Source organism: Amblyomma americanum, chromosome 2 (assembly GCF_052857255.1).
Source record: "Amblyomma americanum isolate KBUSLIRL-KWMA chromosome 2, ASM5285725v1, whole genome shotgun sequence".
In the NCBI taxonomy this organism is placed as follows: domain Eukaryota; kingdom Metazoa; phylum Arthropoda; class Arachnida; order Ixodida; family Ixodidae; genus Amblyomma; species Amblyomma americanum.
In genome coordinates, this window is record NC_135498.1 from 14,906,107 (window position 1) to 14,925,766 (window position 19,660).

Below are 19,660 nucleotides of genomic sequence, written 5' to 3' on the forward strand. Positions count from 1 at the left end.
CGTTTTGTGGAAGCGGAGTTATATGCAGACAAAATTTGAACTTCCGTGTCTTCGCGCCTTTCCCTCTCCTCTCGCACGCCAAAACGGCGGCGCTCCTCCGCCGGCCCTATATAGGAGGGGGAGCCTACGACAACGTTATTCAAGAGTGTTGTGGAACATACTGGGCACATTGGATGTGAAAGATGGAGTAATTAATCTTTCATTAATTAATCTATTAATATATATATATATATATATATATATATATATATATATATATATATATATATATATATAAATAAAGATAACAGAGTGCTTATAAAATGTGGAAAAAAATGTATCAGGGCCCATAGAGATACAGCGGGGGCTAAGGCAAGGATGTCCTCTGTCTTCCTTGTTGTTCATGTTGTACCTGCAAGTGTTAAAGATCAAGCTAGAGGGGAGCGGACTAGGCTTCAACCTTTCTTTTTTCAAGCAAGGGGAATTGATTAAACAATCATTACCGGGACTACTGTACGCGGATGATATAGTGCTAATGGCTGACAACAAGGAAGATTTGCAGAAGTTGATAGACATTTGTGGTACAGAGGGAGATAGTTTAGGTTTCAAGTTTAGTAAGGAAAAATCTGCAGTCATGAAATTTAATGATGAGGGCGGAGAACATAGAATACAGGAGTTCACGCTAGAAGTAGTGGATGAGTATACAAGTATCTTGGGGTGTGGATAAATAACGGTGCTGGGTGTCTGATAGAGCATGAAAAATATGTAATGAATAAAGCTAGTAGGAATGCAGCTTTCATGAAAAATACGGCACTGTGGAATTACAATAGGTATAAGGTGGTAAGAGGGATCTGGAAAAGGGTGATGGTTCCTAGCCTGACTTTCGGCAATGCGGTCCGGTGCATGAAACCAGATGTTCAAGCAAGGTTAGAAATCAAACAACGCGGCGTGGGGATGATAGCTTTGGGAGCACATGGCAATACACCAAATCAGGGGGTACAGGGTGATATGGGATGGGCGTCGTTCGAGAGCAGAGGAGCTAGCAGTAAGAAAGCATTTGAGGAGCGATTGAAAAAAAAAAATGGGGGAAAAGCAGTTGGCTAGGAAAGTTTTCAAATACCTCTACCCAAGGAATGTTGACACGAAATGGAGAAAGCGAAATAGAAAAATGAGAAGCAAATATCTGGACAGCAGTAGGGGGGCAGATCAGCAATTATCGGTTAAGAAAAAGGTTAAAGAAACAGAGAGAGCTCTGTGGAAAACAGGGAGGCTGACGAAATCGGCACCGGGAACACGCAGGATCTTTGAGCAGGAAATTGCCAAAGAAAATATCTATGATAATTGTGGGGAAGCGCTTTGTTGTTTGAGGCCAGGGCGGGACTTTTGCGGACTAAGGCATATATAGTCAGGTACCACGAGATAGACACGTTGTGCGCTGAGTGCGGAGAGGAGCAGGAAACGGCTGAACACTTGATACTTTTCTGTAAAGGGCTTCACCCTACAGTGGAAAGCAGCGGGGCTGATTTATCCAATGCATTGTGGTTTAAAGACAGTGAAGGGAAAGTAGATTTTAAGCGGGTAGAAGTAACTATAAGCGAAGGTTATCTGATTGGTGGCTGAAATCAAGACAAGAGTAAAATTTCACAAGTCATGACTAGGTGGCTTGAACCACCGCCCGATTTAAAAGGGTTCAGCCTTATCCATCCATCCATCCATCCATCCATCCATCCATCCATCCATCCATCCATCCATCCATCCATCCATCCATCCATCCATCCATCCATCCATCCATCCATCCATCCATCCGTCCATCCGTCCATCCGTCCATCCATCCATCCATCCATCCATCCATCCATCATCCATCCATCCATCCATCCATCCATCCATCCATCCATCCATCCATCCATCCAACCTACTCGGCCCCTCCCCTACCTCCGCCGGCCGCGGCCGCGGTAGCGTGTGACGCCTGAAAGAATTTGGCGCTGTGAACCCCCGGCTACCGGCTGCTGACGTCACTTGCACGATGTGACGTCGTATGCTATAGGTTTTTCGCGCGAAAGCCCGGCACCGCGCGTCGCCGCGAGGTGCGAAAGCGGGAATATTTAAAAATGTATTGGTGTATTGGTCTGTACTCTACATAATGCAAGCATTTTAAAGCCAAGCTCAAACACCCCTTTCTGTGGCCGCGCCATACCCTTAAGGTGGAGCTTAAGTGTCCCCTCCAGTTTTAGCACGCTAGCACTATGGCCCCCAGTCATCGATTTCACCGATCTTTGTCTGAAGCGGGCTCGAGCTTGAAAACCGAGCCTCGAAATAAAACCTAAGTGCTAGCGCGCCTAATTCGCATTTGTCCTAACCACGGTCAATCGTCCGCCATTTTTCAATGTTTTATAACGCGGGATTATCAGCAGCTAATATTTGAATTTCAGCGTCCTCACGCCTTTTCCTCTCCTCATTTTTTGAACGCTCATAGACCGCGTTTCGATGGAGGTGAAAACGAAAATTGTTTTTTGGGCAAAGGAAATGGTGCAGTATCTGTCTCACATATCTGCGGACACCTGAACCGCGCCGTAAGGGAAGAGATAAAGGAGGGAGTGAAAGAAGAAATGAAGAAGGAGGTGCCATAGTGGAGGGCTCCAGGATAATTTCGACCACATGGGGATATTTATCGTGCACTGACAGCGCACAGCGCACGGGCGCCTTAGCATTTCGCCTCCATCGAAAGCGGCCGCCGCGGTCGGGCATCAAAACCACATGATGGATGATAAGGCGCGTGTGAACAATGGGAACATCGCCCGACGCTTTCCTGTAAACATTAGGCTAAAAATTGAATGTAAACAGCATATCTCATATGAAATCAGGCATGCAGCATACAGCTGAAGTACATTTCACTTGTCTCTAGTATCGCTCATTGTAGAGCCACGTGTGTGAATTTTCAAGTGACGCCGCAATGTGTAAATGGGTGTCGTTTTAAAGCTTCGCAGTCTCCCCACCATCGCAGCGTGGATTAGAGCCAGAATTTTTTTGATTATGAAGGGCATTAAGTACGACGCATCTTTCTCAACACCCTGCACGGTGGCTAGATACGTACTCCCCGCTTCGCTCTCTCTGCTCGAAATTTGTGTGGATTTGTGGCGCCATCTGCCAGGAAATAAAAAAACTAGCAACTTGCGGGGTATGCGCCTTATCCACGTGTCGTTGTTTCGGCTGATGTGACACTGCATACTTATCGCTGCCTTCGTTACGCTAACCTTACAGATTAAATGTCCGATGTATGTAGGTCGTAAATAGACATCTACGCATATCTTAACCAAAATAATTTCTCATCAGCTGGAAGATCACACGAATGGGCGAAGCAAAATAAGTAAACTCAAGTAAAGTAAACTCAAGATATTGTAAACGTGTTCACACTCACAGAACCAGAAAAAAGAGCTATATCAATAATTATGACTCCTTGATAAGTGACTTTTCGAAACAGGCTGTGGTTTTTGCTTTAGTTTTTGCTGTCTTTTTGCTTTCCTAGAGCAGATAGCTTTTTCATACAAGCAATAGGTATTTCTTTGCCCAGTATGTATCTTTAGTCCAATACTATTCCGTAGCTGATAAAATTTTATCCTGATCAGATCTTATACAAAGAATTCCATTCTCTATCCTATTTCAGCATCAACAGCTTCGATGGAGTGAGGTATGGCTCTTTCATCCGCTACACTCTCGAAACTGAAACTGAAAACAAGACCTCAGATGCCTCAGACGCTTTCTGCAGATGGCGCGGTCGTCGTTTTGCGGAAGAGATTGTGAGCGCGATTAAATACCAGAAATTTCGCTTTAGTAGGTCAGTAGACCTCACATGCTAGCACGTTTTTATACCGGCTTCTTTAAAACAATTGTGGAACGTCACTGGGAGGAGAGTGAAAAATTTGTTTCTTTGGCGCGGACACCAGTCGACCGGGGAGCCAGCTACTGCACGTGTGCCGGTGATGCTTCGTGGTAATTATTCCTTTCCTGTACAAAATTGACGAGACTTATGCAGTATGTGCTTGCACATTAGTTGATGAGAGAGCTCTGTGACTGTGCCAGACCACGCGTAACACTTGTTTTCAGTAGCAGGCGGCCGCCTAAAGAGCTCAGAGGTGACGTTGCGCTCGGCTGGGTCGAGTTTTCATTCATTCTCGCTTTCGCTCAAGCTATCTCTGATATCACTCGCAGCCGCGCCTCCCCAGACGCAGCAGTGATGTCACGATGAAAGCTTGCTCTTATCTTTCCAGCAATGCTTGAAATCGGACCGCAGCCCCGCTTATCGTAAGCGATCCTAGGGTCCCGCCGCTGCTATATATACCCTCTCCATGTCCATATAGCGGCTGATGCACCGCGGAGTCCCGCTCTGACGAGCTGAATAGTCGCAACACCTGCAGTGTGTCCGTGCTCGACACAGCCGAACGCCTCGTCCTTCTAACTGCGAACGCTCGGCGCTTTTGCTAGTCGGCGCTCGCAACAACATCCTCGCGGCTGGCGGTAAGCTCTGTGCACGGGACTCTCGGGCGCGTCAGACCGCTGGGAGCGCGCGGGATTGCAATAAGGTCGTGCTGCGGGCCTTCCCACCTTGGGCCCGTAGTATGGAATTTTTGCTTGGCGGACTGGCCGCGTGTGGTGCTGGCTTTTTCACCAATCCCTTGGAAGTGGTCAAGACACGTATTCAGTTGCAGGGCGAGCTGCAGGCTCGCGGACACTACACTGTTCACTACCGCAATGTGTTTCACGCGTTCTACGCCATCGGCAAGCACGACGGCCTGCGGGCGCTGCAGAGCGGCCTGTCGCCGGCACTGTGGTACCAGTTCTTTATGAACGGTACCCGGCTGGGCGCCTACCACATCATGGAAGACCTGCAGCTCACCAAGAACAAGAACGGCAGCATCAACATGCCCCGCAGCATCTTGGCCGGCGCCGCGGCCGGCTGCGTCGGTGCCTTCGTGGGGAGCCCGCTCTATCTGGTGAGACTTGCCTCGGAGCCCTCCAGAACGCGCCTTGCTCTTCAGCAGTGTTGGACAGACATTAGACGGAATTGACCAATTGTTTTCATGTTCTACTTTCCTTTCTTTCAGCATTAGTTTGTGGAAGGTCATTCAAATTTGAACCTTGTCTTTGGACTGCTGCTCTTAATGGCAGGAGTGTGCATGTATGTGGCATAAAATAGTTACGTCCATATGACCTTTTGGGAAGTGCCACATCATGTAAACATTTAAAGGAACTGTAAACTGAGAACCTTGGTTGCTGAGCTAGAAACTAAATTTGAGACTGTGTGCATCTCTGCTTGGGAGTTAAGTGAATGTAAGGAATTTCAAAAACAATTTGTCTCATGAATTGCTAAAGCATTATCTGAAAGACCAGCCCTTTTCATAACATCAGGGGGAGATTAAGAATCTGGCGCATGTGAAGCTGCTGCACAAATTTTGGTTGTACCCAAATGCTCTCAATGCACAATTTAATTGCAAGGTTTGCATTTTGGCTGCATATTAATGCAAAGTGTATTTGTAAAGCATTTTACTGAGAACATTCATGGCATGAAAAAATGCCTGTTCATTTCCGTTCGCATAAAGCAACTGTGTCCTGTTAGTTGCTGCCTTTTTACAAGTATTTTTTTTATGCCCGAGCAGGTTGCATTTTGTGCATTGTGGCATGAGCTGCCGCTGACCCACTTAACACCAAATACTTCTACTACTACTGGAAATCTCTGCACTGGTAGAGCTTCAGTTTCATATGATTTATAGTTTTGCTGATTTCATGATTGCGTGATATGGCTTCTGGTAGTGTTTTTCATGAAAAATTATGATGAATCTATGGGCAGTTGTGCAATTCGGCTGTCTACTTAGTGCATTCAAGTTTTTTAGAAATACACAGCTACATCAAAAGTTCAGTATTCAGTACTGGAAAGGTAGGGTGTTGTAGAACATAAGGGCAGGCAAATTTCACTTAATATCTTGTATTTGTGTGCATAGTGAACTCCTTAGTACTGGGGCTCGCATCGGCAAAATTGTGAGGGCTCAACAACTCTATCGTATGCACTCTTATGGTTCATCCTAACATTACTGAGGTACCAGGGAGAGACACAGCTGTTGTTTGAATTTGCTGTAATTTTCCAGACCTGCAGTCCGCTGAAGCGCAGTACGGTGTTTCCTGAAAATCTCTAGCATTTGCTTTTTCCCCTCTGTTGCACTATTTGCTTTTACAGCCGACAGCTGTGTTCCAGTCAAACAGCTGTGCTGTTGTGGTCTGACTTTATCTTATGGCTGTGATATATTTAGTTTCTACTTGTATGTTAACAAAGGTTGTAGTGGTAGTCAGCTTACTCATGCTAACAAGAAACAGCACCTTGCTTCATGTGAAACAACTTCTTATTATTTTTTTCCCCATGCACCATACATGGCACTGACCTAGAGCATCATCATCAACTGTGCTTATGAATAGTCTCCGAACCACACAGTTCACATAATATCACATTGTACATGTGTGAACCTCTGTAAGGAATATGTACACTTTTTATATGCGCACGCTATTTTCACTGTATTTTTTTTTCCTGCGGAGTTATCGGCCGCTTAGTAAAGCACATTGCAACTAAAATTATCGTATTTGTTACGAACATAACGTATATGCCTTGGTGGACACTATGCTCATTTGAAGCTGCCGCGTCACTCCGGAGGGGTGTGAAAATCTTGTCATCCCTGTGTTGAAAGCTTATCTGTTTGGGTCTGTGGCACGTTATCTCGGCCCCTTGAGTACACAGGGGGTGCTGCATGGGACATTAGCGAGGTGAGGCAGCAGCACTTTTCGCATGTGGGCAGTAGATAACGTTCTGTCTGGAGGAAAAGTGGCGTGACTGCTTGCTTCGTATTGCAACGTGACTTGCTACTTTTCTTATTGATATGCACAGCAAGTACACTTGCGTTTTAAGGCACTTCAGGAAGGAGGAGGGAATAGTGCAACATTGGTACAAATATTATGCAGGATTGCAGTGGTGATTCAGCAACATAATGTAAGCCAATAAATATATCATAAATATATCAGCGAGCCATGGAAAGAAAAATGATAGGTGTAACGTTAAGAGATCGGAAGCGGGCAGAGTGGGTGAGGGAACAAACACGGGTTAATGACATCCTAGTCGAAATCAAGAGAAAGAAATGGGCTTGGGCAGGGCATGTGATGCGAAGGCAAGATAACCGCTGGTCTTTAAAGGTAACGGAGTGGGTTCCAAGAGAAAGTAAGCGTAGCAGGGGGCGGCAGAAGGTTAGATGGGCGGATGAGATTAAGAAGTTTGCAGGCAAAGGGTGGATGCAGCTGGCAAAGGATAGGGTTAATTGGAGAGACATGGGAGAGGCCTTTGCCCTGCAGTGGGTGTAGTAAGGCTGATGATGATGATGATGATGATGATAGCATTATCAAGCATTCCTTTCGCATTTTAGTGTTGGAGTAGAAGTGCAAGAAACAGATTTCACCTGGAAAATTTTTGAAATGTGCTTAGATGGTTATTATGACTTCATTGTGTGAAACAAGTGCTTTACATATAAGGGCTGTTTCATGGGAGGAGAGCATAAGAATGAAAAAAAAAAAGGTGCATTGTGCAAGGGTTAATGAATGCAGTCTTGTAAACAGTTACTGAGCAGAAAAAGGAACATCTAACAGACTAAGCAAAAGTTAACCTTTTTTAATTGGAAAAATTTCTAGTAATGTTATGTAACTTGGGTGAAAAATATAGTGCCATGGTTCCTGAACACATGCTTGTATTGAGGATCCTACTTTAAGCAAAAGAAAAGGTGTGCAGTGTTTTGCCATTTTATGGCAGGAGTTTCGAGTTTGAATATACACTGCTTGGAGGCATGTTTTAGCGGCTTGTACACAGATGCTGTGTCAGGGGTCGCTTTTTGTCACTAGCTGGACTGAGGGGAGCCAAACTTAATTAAGTGCATGGTTTAAGTGTGAAGAACTTGTAGCTGATATGGATATTGGTACGGTAGCATGCAATTCTTGGCTGTTTAATAAATTTGGCTAATTGTTGAAAGGAGAAGTATAAATATTGTGCACGCCATATATCTGTTGATATCCAGTCTTTTTCCCTTGGGACAGAGCCCTTGGAGGTCACCCTACTACATTCAAGGCATTCTTGACTTTGCAAAAATGGTTTCAAGGCCCCATTGAAGCCCAGCTTGTCATCCATTTGCACTAGCAGTAATGGTGATTTCAGGCATTGTTGCTCTAAAAAACGGGGTTTGAACTCTCTAGGCTGTGTAGGCTCGCTGGTTTTTATCTAGTACTTTCAGGTGCATTTGCACTGCTAGAAAAGCTTCTTCATTGAGATATGTAGTGTGTGCTCTGTAAATGTTTATTTTGCCTTTAACCATGGTGCTGTCAAAAAACATCTGGGGGTGGCTTTCAAGGGGAATTTACTGGTATGTCAAGTGCCTGTCGGGGCTTGGCCACATCATGCTGGCTTACCGAATAACTTGGACTGCTGGTGTAGCCAGCATACTGCTGTGCACACGACCAGAACCACGCATGAAATGTTGAGATCAGTAGTTCATGCAGGTGATGTTAAATACAGTACTTCACAAAAGTAGTGTTGAAGTTGCTAGTGGTTCTTGCTATTTTATTTCTGTATGTATACATACTCACATAGACGCTGTGGAGTGTGGCTATAAGGCACAGCAATACATTAAGCAGTTTCTTTATGAGCAGTAATTGAAATTCACTTCAGAGTCCCTTTATGTACTGCTTTCAGAGAGAACTGAATTCGTTATCGTGTTTAATGTAGGTCAAGGTCCAGCTGCAGGCTCAGTCGGCAGCACCCATAGCAGTAGGCTACCAGCACAACCATGAGGGCATGCTGTCGGCACTTCTGCGCATCTACCGCAAGGAGCATCTGCGTGGCCTGTGGCGGGGTGCTAATGCTGCTCTGCTCCGGGTCTCCTCGGGCTCAGCGGTGCAGCTCACCGCCTTCTCCAAGATCAGGTCGCAGATCAACCACTTTGCCGTACGTGTCTTCTCTGGTTTGCTTGAAACTCTACCCCTTCCCTCCGTCATTGCATGGTATGACATGGGAAATGGTGAGAAAGTTGCTGTAGCAAGTTGACACTGGACAAAGGAAGAGGCATGCAACACAGGGTACCCCATGTGTTGCAACTCCTTTTTGCATCTTTACGAGAGCTCGCTGTTTTGTTACATTCTCAAAGGTATAAAAAGCTTTTTGGAACTGTTGCTATTGGTGAGTTTCGCAAAATAGACAACACGCTGCGGTGGCACCACAAACCAGTCAGATTGGCATGCGAGGAACCACATCGTTTGTTCCATTGCGTGGGTGTTTCGCCTGAACGTTACGACACTGTCGGAAAGTAGTTCTAAGAGCACTTTTACGTGAATATTTGCTTGCTAACAAGATAGAAAAGTTGCTAAATGTCATTGCGTGAGTTTTCTGGTGGTGGATATACAGACAGAGCATGGAACAGCAAGTTTCCATGTACTAGTAAAACGCTTGCAGGACCATGACATCGCACTTCTTATCAGGCACCCAATCTGTGTTTCTAAAAAGATCATTTGCTTGCACTAGAAGGGCCTGTATAAATATGAGAGACTGTTAAGAAACATATCTGAGTGCACGTTTCTAATGGGCATATTTCAAGTACGAAGAGTTTTGCACTTTACCCTCTCTGTAACTGCAGGCCTTAATATGACGTACATGTATAGTGATAAGTTACTTTGTTAACCTTGGAGATGGTGGTTGATAAAATGGTGTTTCATTCTAATTCTTGCGCTATGATCGCCCATGTCTTTGCTGTCGCTGGAATTGCTCAGACGTGTGGGCAGATGACAATAATCGAATAGAACTGGGCAGAAAAATTTATATCTTAGCAGCCTTATATTTATTAAATACCTTCCGTCCACTCCTTACAAACAAGAGCACATGAGGTGGTTTAATTGCTCTAATAAGATGGTGCATGGAAAATGTGACCTCATTATTCTCACTTTCGTTGTGTACACATGATTATAAATCCATATTCATAATTAAGCAGCACATAATAAAATTTGTGAGCACAAAAAATGCAGCATAGCCCAGCTCTATCGGTTAAAACTCTAGCAGCAGTGGCTGGCAAAATTTCCTACATTGTTTTCTATGAAGCAGGAAAGCAGATTGACATTCTCAGGGTCTTGCTTACCTGTAGTGCTGAATCAAAAAAAATTTGTCAAGTTTTGTCATTCACCTGTTGTGCACATATCTCGGCTATATCACGAGTACTCTTTCAGGCTCGCTCACAAAATTTTGGTCAATCTATGGGCTCGCTCAAACTCGGGCTCGCACAAGCCCGGGCTAACTCACACTCATGAATTCAGAATTGGACATTGCAAACCATGTCCTCAAACGGTGGCAAAATTACACACCTTATTTTCTACGATGCAATTCTTGCGTGGGTAAGAATTCATCATACACATGTGGCACACATGAACGTTTTACCTATAGTTGGGACCAGTGTGGACATGTGTCTTCTACTATAAACACCTTATTTTTCATGCAGACTTAATTTTCGCATTTTTGGCTAGCCACTTTCAAACCTCAGAGTTTTTTTATGAATAATATGTGCACGAAGTTAATCAGGCAAAAAAAATAGCCCTTAAAGAGAGCTCACAGTCAGTCTTCAATAATATGTTTGATGCAGATGAATAGGCAGAATTTAAGCTTACTGAAAAATATTTTTTCTAGATTTTTGCTGTGCTGTATCCATTCTGCACAACGTCTTGGTGCTCTTCGAGTTTAGATTAATCATTGAAGTCATGATGTGCGAATGGGCTTTATCACACTTGCTCTCAGGTTCACCTTTACAATGTCCACTGCACATTACCTTTGTTGCAATAGCTGTTCTAAGCGTGCAGCATGATACATGAAGTGTGAAACTGAATGAGGTAAGCACTAAGAAACCTGCCACATCAGTTTCGCGAAGTGGAGTGCCCGCAAAATATTGCAAACTGAGACTTTAGACACATTCGAGATATGTTGAGCTGCAAAAATAAAATTTACAGTATTTTGTGTGTATAAATCATGACTTATCTAGGTGCACATGTATCCGTCGCAATGGCTTGGCTGCTGATCCCAAGGTCTCTGGTTTGATCCTGGCAGCTGCAGCCGTATTTTGATGGAGGCGAAATGCAAAAACGCCTGTGCTCTGTGCTATATGGCTGTGCAATTTTAGCACACTATAAAGAATCTCAGGTGGTCTAAATCAACGCGGAGCCACCCACTATGGAAAGTCTCATAGCTCATGTGTCTCATCAGGAACATTAAACTGCACTATTAATATATATATAGTTTTTGGCCATCTAGATTTACCAAGAATGCATTCCGTTTCACTTTGCATTTTTATTATGCTGTAAGCTACTTATTAAGTCATTTTAATTGTATTTTATGCAACGGTCAATATGTTGGCCCATGAGTAAAGTTTTACTAACTGTAGCTAGCTATAGCACCTGTTTCTAAGGGGGCCTCATTTCTTGCTGCACCAAAAGCACTCGGATACTGCTACTACTGCTTTTACTCCACTGTTTCACTGGTCCACTGTTTATGTTGCTACTGCTACTGCAAAAATGCCTTGTATGTCCGTTGACTTCGTGAAAATGGAAATACCTGGCCTTGCATTTTGGTGCAAAGCAGTGTGTGTGGTTTTTCTTTCTCTTCTTTTTCATGGTAAACTGTTAATAGGAAAGCATCGAGGAATGAAACTCTCAAACCCACTGCTTTTGATAAATTGACCTGTAAAATAAACTTTTGAAAAGTGCACTGCTTCGCAGCGGTGACAGCTGCGTGGTGTGGTAGTGTCAGCTGCGCCTGGCATGACCTGCTCGAGAAGTGCTCTGGAATTGTTTGGGAAGAGCACGCCAGCACCCTGGAAGGAGTCTGCACTTTTGGCTTCATGCTGCCAATGCGCTGTGGCCGCCGTTCTTTCCACTATCCCGTACTTCTAGTTCACTGTAGTTTGAACCCTGCTAGTATGCTGATCTCACCAATTTTCTATTGAGCAGGTAAAGTTCTGGTATGGTGCTTGTCTTTTCAGAGTGTTAACATTTTGAACACGATTATATATTACAGTATTGTTTTTTAAATTTTGTAAGAATTCGCTGCGCATGCCCAACATACTCATTGTTCTGTCTGCTGGTCGCAGGTGTTCAGGGATCGTTCTTGGCTGGAGGCAGTTGTGGCAAGTTCGGCCACCGGCGTGCTGGTTGTGGCCACCATGACTCCATTTGATGTCTGCTGCACACGAATGTACAACCAGCCTACGGATCCCACTGGAAAGGGTGCCATGTATAGAAACGTTTTGGACTGCTTTATAAAGGTAAGGCTCCGATTGTGGGTTGGGATATCTTGTGAACAGCTGTTTACAGCTAACAGCATTGGGAAGGTGAGTGTGCTGCTGATACTTCTAGGTGCAGTTATTTCTGGGGTCTGACATCCTGAAGTGACACTTGGGTCATGAGGGATGCTGTAATGGAGGGCTCCGGATTAATACAGACCACCTGCGGTTCTCTTAAAAGAACATGCACTGACGTTGCACAGCTCGCGGGCATTTTTCTATTTCACTTCTTTCGAAATTCAGCTGCTGCAGCTGGGATCGAACCTGTGAAAAAACGCAGACAAGAACGGAATGCGTGTGCACAGGGCGAAGCGCATATAAATGAGTGCATACAAATGACAGTTGCTGCTTTGGTGCAAGGGAGCGAGACTCAAATAAAGGAAATAAATTAGCCTACAGACTGTGATGTGTGCCAGCTGTCGTGTCTCTTAGTTTGCTGGAGGCATGAATAGACAATGTGGCTGATAAGCAAAGCTGTATGGAAGCCCGGTAACGAAAGTGACCTCAGTATGCTACAATGGCTGTTGAAAAACAAAGCTGGCCAGCTAAAGTAGAATCGACGCTGCATTTATGAAAGGTGGGGAGGAAATAACTTGTACAAACAGTATGTCTTGATTCTCTTAAAGGGCCTTGGAAAGGGGCTTTCAGTAAAGTTGCGGTACGTCTTGGATATTAAAGGACGCTGCTTCACAAATATTCTCCAGAAGAATTTCTTTAATGCGTTTTTTGGAAGATGAGTTGTATAGTCAAAATTTGAACTTGCACATCTGCCTGCCTTTCCCTTTCCTCTCGTCAATTTTCACATGCCAAAACGTCTGCGCTCTTCCACCAGCCCCACCCACTCGACCTCTCCCCCACCTCCGCTGACCGCCGGAGTACGCGGAGTGGCCGCAGCCATGGAGCTGCATGATGTCTGAAAGATTTTTGGTGCTGTGAACCAATGATAACCCCCGGCTGCTGACGTCACTTGCATGATGTTACATTGTGCCAGGTTTTGCGCGAAAGCCCAGCACTGCGCGTCGCCGCGAGGTGCGAAAGTGGGAAGTTTTAAAAATGTATTGTAAATTTCCCACTCGCTTTTGAGGTCTTTTACTCAGCACGAACACTCTGTGGCCTGTACTCTACAATGTATAGTGCAAGCATTTTAGAGCCAAGGTAAAACACCCTTTTTTGTAGCCCTTTAATGCAAACTCGTTGTTGCTGAGGTTGGCAAACAAGTGCAGTCAGTCAGCAAGCCTGCAGAAGGCACGTGGGAATCTATACTCCGTTTCATATATCAGGTGCAACGCTGTCAAAGCTAGCGCTCTTTTTTGCGCTGCCTGCATACGCGACCAAAAAGTAGTGCACTCCTTGTGGTGAGCGAAACATATTAAAGGCTTTGCCTGCAGGCTTAATACATGACACATTTGTCATCAGCTTGATTAAATGCACTCTTACTGCTGACGACAAGCTGTCGCTTTCTCGTGCCTTAGACCACTCGGCGACAGAACAAGCCCGGAGTAACACGCCTCCCTTTATTTTTCTGTACCTTTCACAGCGTTGCACCTGATGTATGAAACGGGAGTATAGTCATCATAACTACAGAAATGTACAGCTATAGAGGTCGCTCTTGCACTGTTTAGTGTGACGCTGCTGCTTTGTTGACCAGAAAGCATCTAAATGTCAAGAACTCGGGTCCAACAGTAAAGGGCTCTAACAAAACAGAGATCACGCCACCTGGAGAGCATGGGTATTATTGTCATCACTGTCCCTCTCTTCTCTCCTGGCACCTTATTTGGCATGGCCTAGATGAGTGTCGCACTCATCCTATAGTCAACCAGCGCTCTTTCCTGTCACTTCCTCGTTACGCCTTCCGGCTTCTTCTTTAGCGCTGTTTCCACTATTGTCAGAATGGACCAACTAGCCCAGCAAAAAGTTCTGCTGACATTTGGGCCGCCGCGGTGGCTGAGTGGTTACGGCGCTTGGCTGCTGGCCCGAAAGACGCGGGTTCGATCCTGCCCGCGGCGGTCGAATTTCGATGGAGGCGAAATTCTAGAGGCCCGTGTACTGAGCAATGTCAGTGCACGATAAAGAACCCCAGGTGGTCGAAATTTCCGGAGCCCTTCACTGTGGCGTCTCTCATAGCCTGAGTCGCTTTGGGACGTTAAATCCCTATAAACCATACGCTGACATCTGGCGCATTTAGAAGAGATTTGCATGAGCAGGACAGCGGATGTGCCAGAGGCATAGGTGCAGCATCTAGAGCAGGGGTTCTCAATCTTTCTAGCCTTTGGGAACTGCAATGGCTTTCAAAAGGTGCTGAAGAACCTCGCACGTCTTGGCTGAATGTGGAAAAGAGCACGCAGATGCTCGGCTCATCAAGATAATGGCCAAATTTAAATATTAGTGACTGGCTGTATGGGCCTTTCCAATAAGGGCTCACTAGGTGTCGCCATATTCCTGGCTGGACTGTTGGGTCCACCTTGCGACAGTCCAGAGAGGAGGCGTTGCGACGCCTCCCTAGTCCAGTGGAAAGGCCTGTGGAGGAACCATATGCTATAAGTAGTTGCAATGCGTTCAGTCCCAAAATAGTGGGCAAAATGAAACGTTAAAGCATACAGGAATTTAGGTGCTCAGGGAACCAAAAGGACATTCGAGTGAACCGAAGTATTCCACAGAACCCGGTTTGAGAACCCCTGTTCTTTAGGGACCCGTTTTGGGAGTTGAGCTGTAGCGGATTTACATGACAGGTTGCTGTCGTAGTCCGATAAGAGCAGTGCGTTCCGTGCACTACAGGTAGGGTGCAACTTTGGATATTAAATTCAGCAGCTTTGTCTGTAATCAGTGTGGAGCATTGATCGCATTCCTGTGTGTTCTCTTGCGTAGCCTAGTTACAAAGCACTGGCTGCCAAATGCCATTCATGCTGTGAACAAGTTCTAGCATACACGGTCTTTGTGCCTTTGTTTCAGCATGCTCACTTCACCATACTTGCCATACTTCACCTTACTTCAGGGGCACCTGGTAGGGCTCACTAGGTTGTAACAGCAGAGGCCTGAGCGCATATTGGTGCAACTCGCTCGTGTCTTAGGTTATACGTGGCTTGGTTGCAGCTCTTAGATTGCTTCCCCCCGTCTCAGTGGGGCAGATCAGCCTTTCACATAACTCTGTCCCCTTCTCTGTCCACCTCCTCCCTCCCCTCCGCACCGCCTGTAGTTTACACCTAAGTAGCTTCTGTGTGACAGTTACTATGTGGGACATGCGCGCACAAGCACACTACGATAAGCGTTGCAATGAGTATTGAAGTTTGTTGTCACCTGTGAGAGAGTGCAAACAGACTCTGCCTAGTCACTGCTTTTGACTTACTTTGGGAACATAAGGGCTGTAGTTTTCTTCAGCAGTCCACCAGGCATGCTAACCTACACTGTTGCTATGCACCTGTGAAATCACTCAAGAAACCTGCAAACCTGAATCCTGCTTTCTTATGAAATCAACTTAAATTTCTTGAATTTGCTTGGACAGGATTTTTTGTCCTCAGCAAAGGGAGTTCTACCTTTTCTGCCAGTAGACTGCCCAGTTTAGACAAAAAGCTTAAATGGACTGTGAAGAGACTTGGATGCTTTGAGCGTGTGTGCTCCTGACCATATTGACTTTATCTGCTGCACCTTTCTTTGTGGAAAGCCCATAAATTGAAGCAGCAGCATTTTATTGTTTCAGCCAATACCTTCATTGTTACTTCACCTTTTGATGTTCACTGACTTTGCACAGCACTTGGGAGTGTTTACATCGCACAGCTTATGTAAAAATAATGCCTGTGTGCTACTTGTTGGCATCGGATATTAAAGAACCCCAGGTGGTCTAAATTAATCTGGAGCCCTCTGCTGTGGTGTCCCTGTCACTTTGGGACATTAAACCCCACGTAAAATACAGTACAAATGCAATATAGTATTGAAAAGACTTGCAAGGTGTGTACTCCCGTCTATTGCCTTTGAAATGCTAGTCGTCAATATTTTTGGTAAAGTAAGCTTTATTTTAAAGGAGGAATGGTGGCTGCATGAAAGAAAAGTTGTGGTTCTTGCTTAGCATCATAAAATCATGTTATACGAAGTAAGGGGAAACGAGTATTGTAGCTCTACTAAGAACTGTCCTGCTGTTGTGACTTAAGTCTTTTGTTCTTTGACCTTGCAACATAGGTTCTTGCTTTAGAGCAGGGGTTGAAAGACACAAACCCAAAATAATTGGCCCTTTCTCACAATAAGAAAGTGAAATGCTCTTCAGGTAGCATATGGTCTCTTCCACGAGTACAGGTTTCAGCTTTCTACTACTTCGCACCACCATGGTGCTGATGTCCTGTACAGCAGGCACATTTCACGTGGTTTATGCGGTATGAAAATAAAAGGTGCTCAGTAGGCTGACTCATGCATTTCTGAATGCCAAAGGATTGAAGTTAAAAAAATTGGCAATGGTTTAGCTCTGGTTAAACCTGTAGTGACGCAATAGCTACAGCTGGCAGAGTGGAATTTGCTCAGTTGAATTGCGAAGTCAGTCTTTTGCCGTTCTGTTTCACTGGGTGTTCCTTCTTCATCTTCGTCTCACTTGACCCGACGCATGCGCACAGCTCTTGCAGCTCGGTTTCGCCGGTGCTCCGCTCTGCCGGCAGCAGCAGCTGCTCCGCACCACGTGGCTGGTCACGTGCTGCCGCCATGGTCACGTGCCACCGCCACACTGAAGGCTCGAAATTAGGGGTGTGCGAATGTTCGAAATTTCGAATATGAATCGAATATGTTTGATATTCGATTCGTATTCGAGAAATTTATATTCGAGAATTTCTGAATATTCGAAAATTCCTGAATACTCGCCAGTGACCGTATACTGCGCAGACTTTCATAAATTCGACCATGGCAAAACCATAATATGTGGGCAAATTAGCCGATGATTGAGTTAAAAATTCCAGGAAAACAATACAGCGGCCCTATTTCCTTCCTTCTCCGTCGTTTATCACGCGGACCGATTGCGTTTCGACGCCGCTGGGCTTGACCTCGTGCGAACGTCCGCAAGTGGCTTCCCACATATCACATATATTATCTGGGCAAATTTGGGTAGTGCTGCAAACAAGATGGCCGACTACCCGCTTCGAACAACCGCAACACGAAATCGCGCTTTTTTTTAATCCTTTCGTAATACGTTACATACCGTATTTGCAAGATTGTCAGTCGACTCGAATGTAAGTCGACCCCCCCAAATCGCATGTCCGAAAAAAAAAAAAAAGTTGATGCGAATGTAAGTCGACCCCCCCAATCGCATGTCCGAAAAAAAAACACCGGTGGAGTGCTTCAAAAACGAAAATTTATTGCATAGATGGGCTATTCATCCTCACTTGAGTCATCTTCAGTGGTACTGCTGTCGTCGTCGTCGCCGCCGCTGCGATCCCACAGCACATCGTCCTCCATGGAAAGCTCGCACTTCCTAAATGACCGCACCATGACATCGCGTGGAACGGCCGCCCAAGCGGAAATCACCCACCCGCACACAGCCGCCAGGAAGGCTCTCTTCACGCGCCGCGTTGGCGTAAGTTCCCGCCCTCCTGCCGCCAGCCACTCATTGTACTCGCGCCGGAGCAAGTCCTTGAATGGCTTGTTAATGCCAATGTCTAGCGGCTGCAGCTGCCCTGTCAGACCGCCGGGAATCACCAACATATCTGCATCTTCTTTTCGGAGCTCTGCCTTCACTTTCGCGGTAAGGTGGCCGCGAAGTGAGTCCAGCACGAGGAGGTTCGGATTGCGATTTTTGAGGGATGCCCCTGGCCTCAAAAGCCACACCTGACGGTACCAATCAATAACTAAGTCGACCGTCATAAAGCCTATTTCGTTCACTCGCACAATCACACCTTTCGGGAACATTTCCTTTGGCATAGTTTTTCTTTTGAAAAAGATGTACGGCGGTCGGAGCTTTGTGCCATCTGCCAAGCATGATAGCTTAACAGTGAACCGATGTTTCTTGTTTCCTGTCGTGAGAAGCTTAACCTCGCGAGCTCCCCTCACGCTCACTGTTGTGTTGCTCGTCATGTCGAAGGAGACGGGAGTCTGTCCGCATTGCCGATTTGGCCGAACAGGTATCGCCGCGAGTCGCGGAGCTTGAGGTAGTGCCTATGGAAGGCGAGAACTTTCTCCTCGTAAGCAGCAGACAGCTTCTGGCATACACTAGTACGCCGACGAAGAGAGAAGCCAGCCCTCTTCATAAATTTCGAAGCCCAAGCCCTGCTGGCTTTGAAGTCTGTTCGGAGTATTCCAGCTTCCGCAGCAAAGACCCGGCCTTGTTGCGTGATCATTTCACATGTCACTGGAAGGGACCGATCACGTATTTCGGTGACATATGCTGCAAGCTTGACCTCCAGCTCCAGAAAGCGTCCCGACTTCGGCCCGCGGAAACCTCTTCGCTTGGAGTCGCAATCGAAAATTTTGTCTCGCTGCTTCCGCCACATCCGCACCAACCGTTCAGAAACGTCGAACTTGCGGCCCGCCGCGCAGTTGTTGGTTTCTTCAGCGTAAATGATGGCCTCCCTCTTGAACGGTGCAGTGAATGAGCGCCGAATGCTTTTCGAACCTTGAGAGCTCATGGCGAAGCACGCGGCTGGCAGTTGAGTCAAAAGCACCAACTCCAAGCACCACCAAACAAAGAGTGATCGGTGTCGGGGCGTCGGCTCTTCCAGCAATCATCGGCATTCCCCAGAAGCGCCGCTGTTACGTATTGCGCAACCAACTGAAATAGCGGCTCTTCCATCAGCTAGCGACGCTCCTGGGCGCTGGCGCAGACTCCGCGATTGGGACAGCGGCCCTTCCCGCGAGTGAAATGAAATGGGTTTTGGGGGAAGGAAGTGGCACAATATTTGTCTCAAATATCGGCGGAAACCCAGTTGTAAGGGAAGAGATAAAGGAGGGAGTGAAAGAAGAAAGGAAGAGCGAGGTGCCGTAGTGAAGGGCTCTCGAATAATTTCGACCACCTGGGGATCTTTAACCTGCTGTACTGACATCGCACAGCACACGGGTGCCTTTGCGTTTCGCTTCCATCGAAACGCTGCCGCTGTGGTCGGGTTCTAACCCGGGTATCCTGTTCAGTAGCACTGAACCATCGCGGTGGGTAACGGTGTGCGCAGTAAAAATAAAAAATGAAAAATCCTGGCCAAAAAGCCCGCGGAATACCTGAATGCTACGCTTGGAGCCGTAGAGCAAACAAAAACTTCTAACATCGCAGTAGCGTCCCTGATAGATTGTTTTTCTTGCCTTTATTGGCAGTTCAAGGTTTCGTTTCGATTGCAAGT

General features: G+C 45.9%; 1 protein-coding gene across 3 annotated transcripts in view; it reads left to right on the forward strand.

Moving 5' to 3' along the window:
• LOC144120634 (solute carrier family 25 member 35-like) overlaps positions 1-19,660 on the forward strand; it is a 48,767-nt gene that overhangs the window by 18,691 nt on the left and 10,416 nt on the right. For all 3 annotated transcript variants that reach the window (XM_077653242.1, XM_077653243.1, XM_077653244.1), the window contains 3 exons: positions 3,641-4,967; positions 8,780-8,998; positions 12,174-12,347. In XM_077653242.1, the coding sequence (XP_077509368.1) occupies positions 4,593-4,967; positions 8,780-8,998; positions 12,174-12,347 (768 nt within the window). In that variant the 5' untranslated portion in view covers positions 3,641-4,592. The remainder of the gene's footprint in view (positions 1-3,640; positions 4,968-8,779; positions 8,999-12,173; positions 12,348-19,660) is intronic.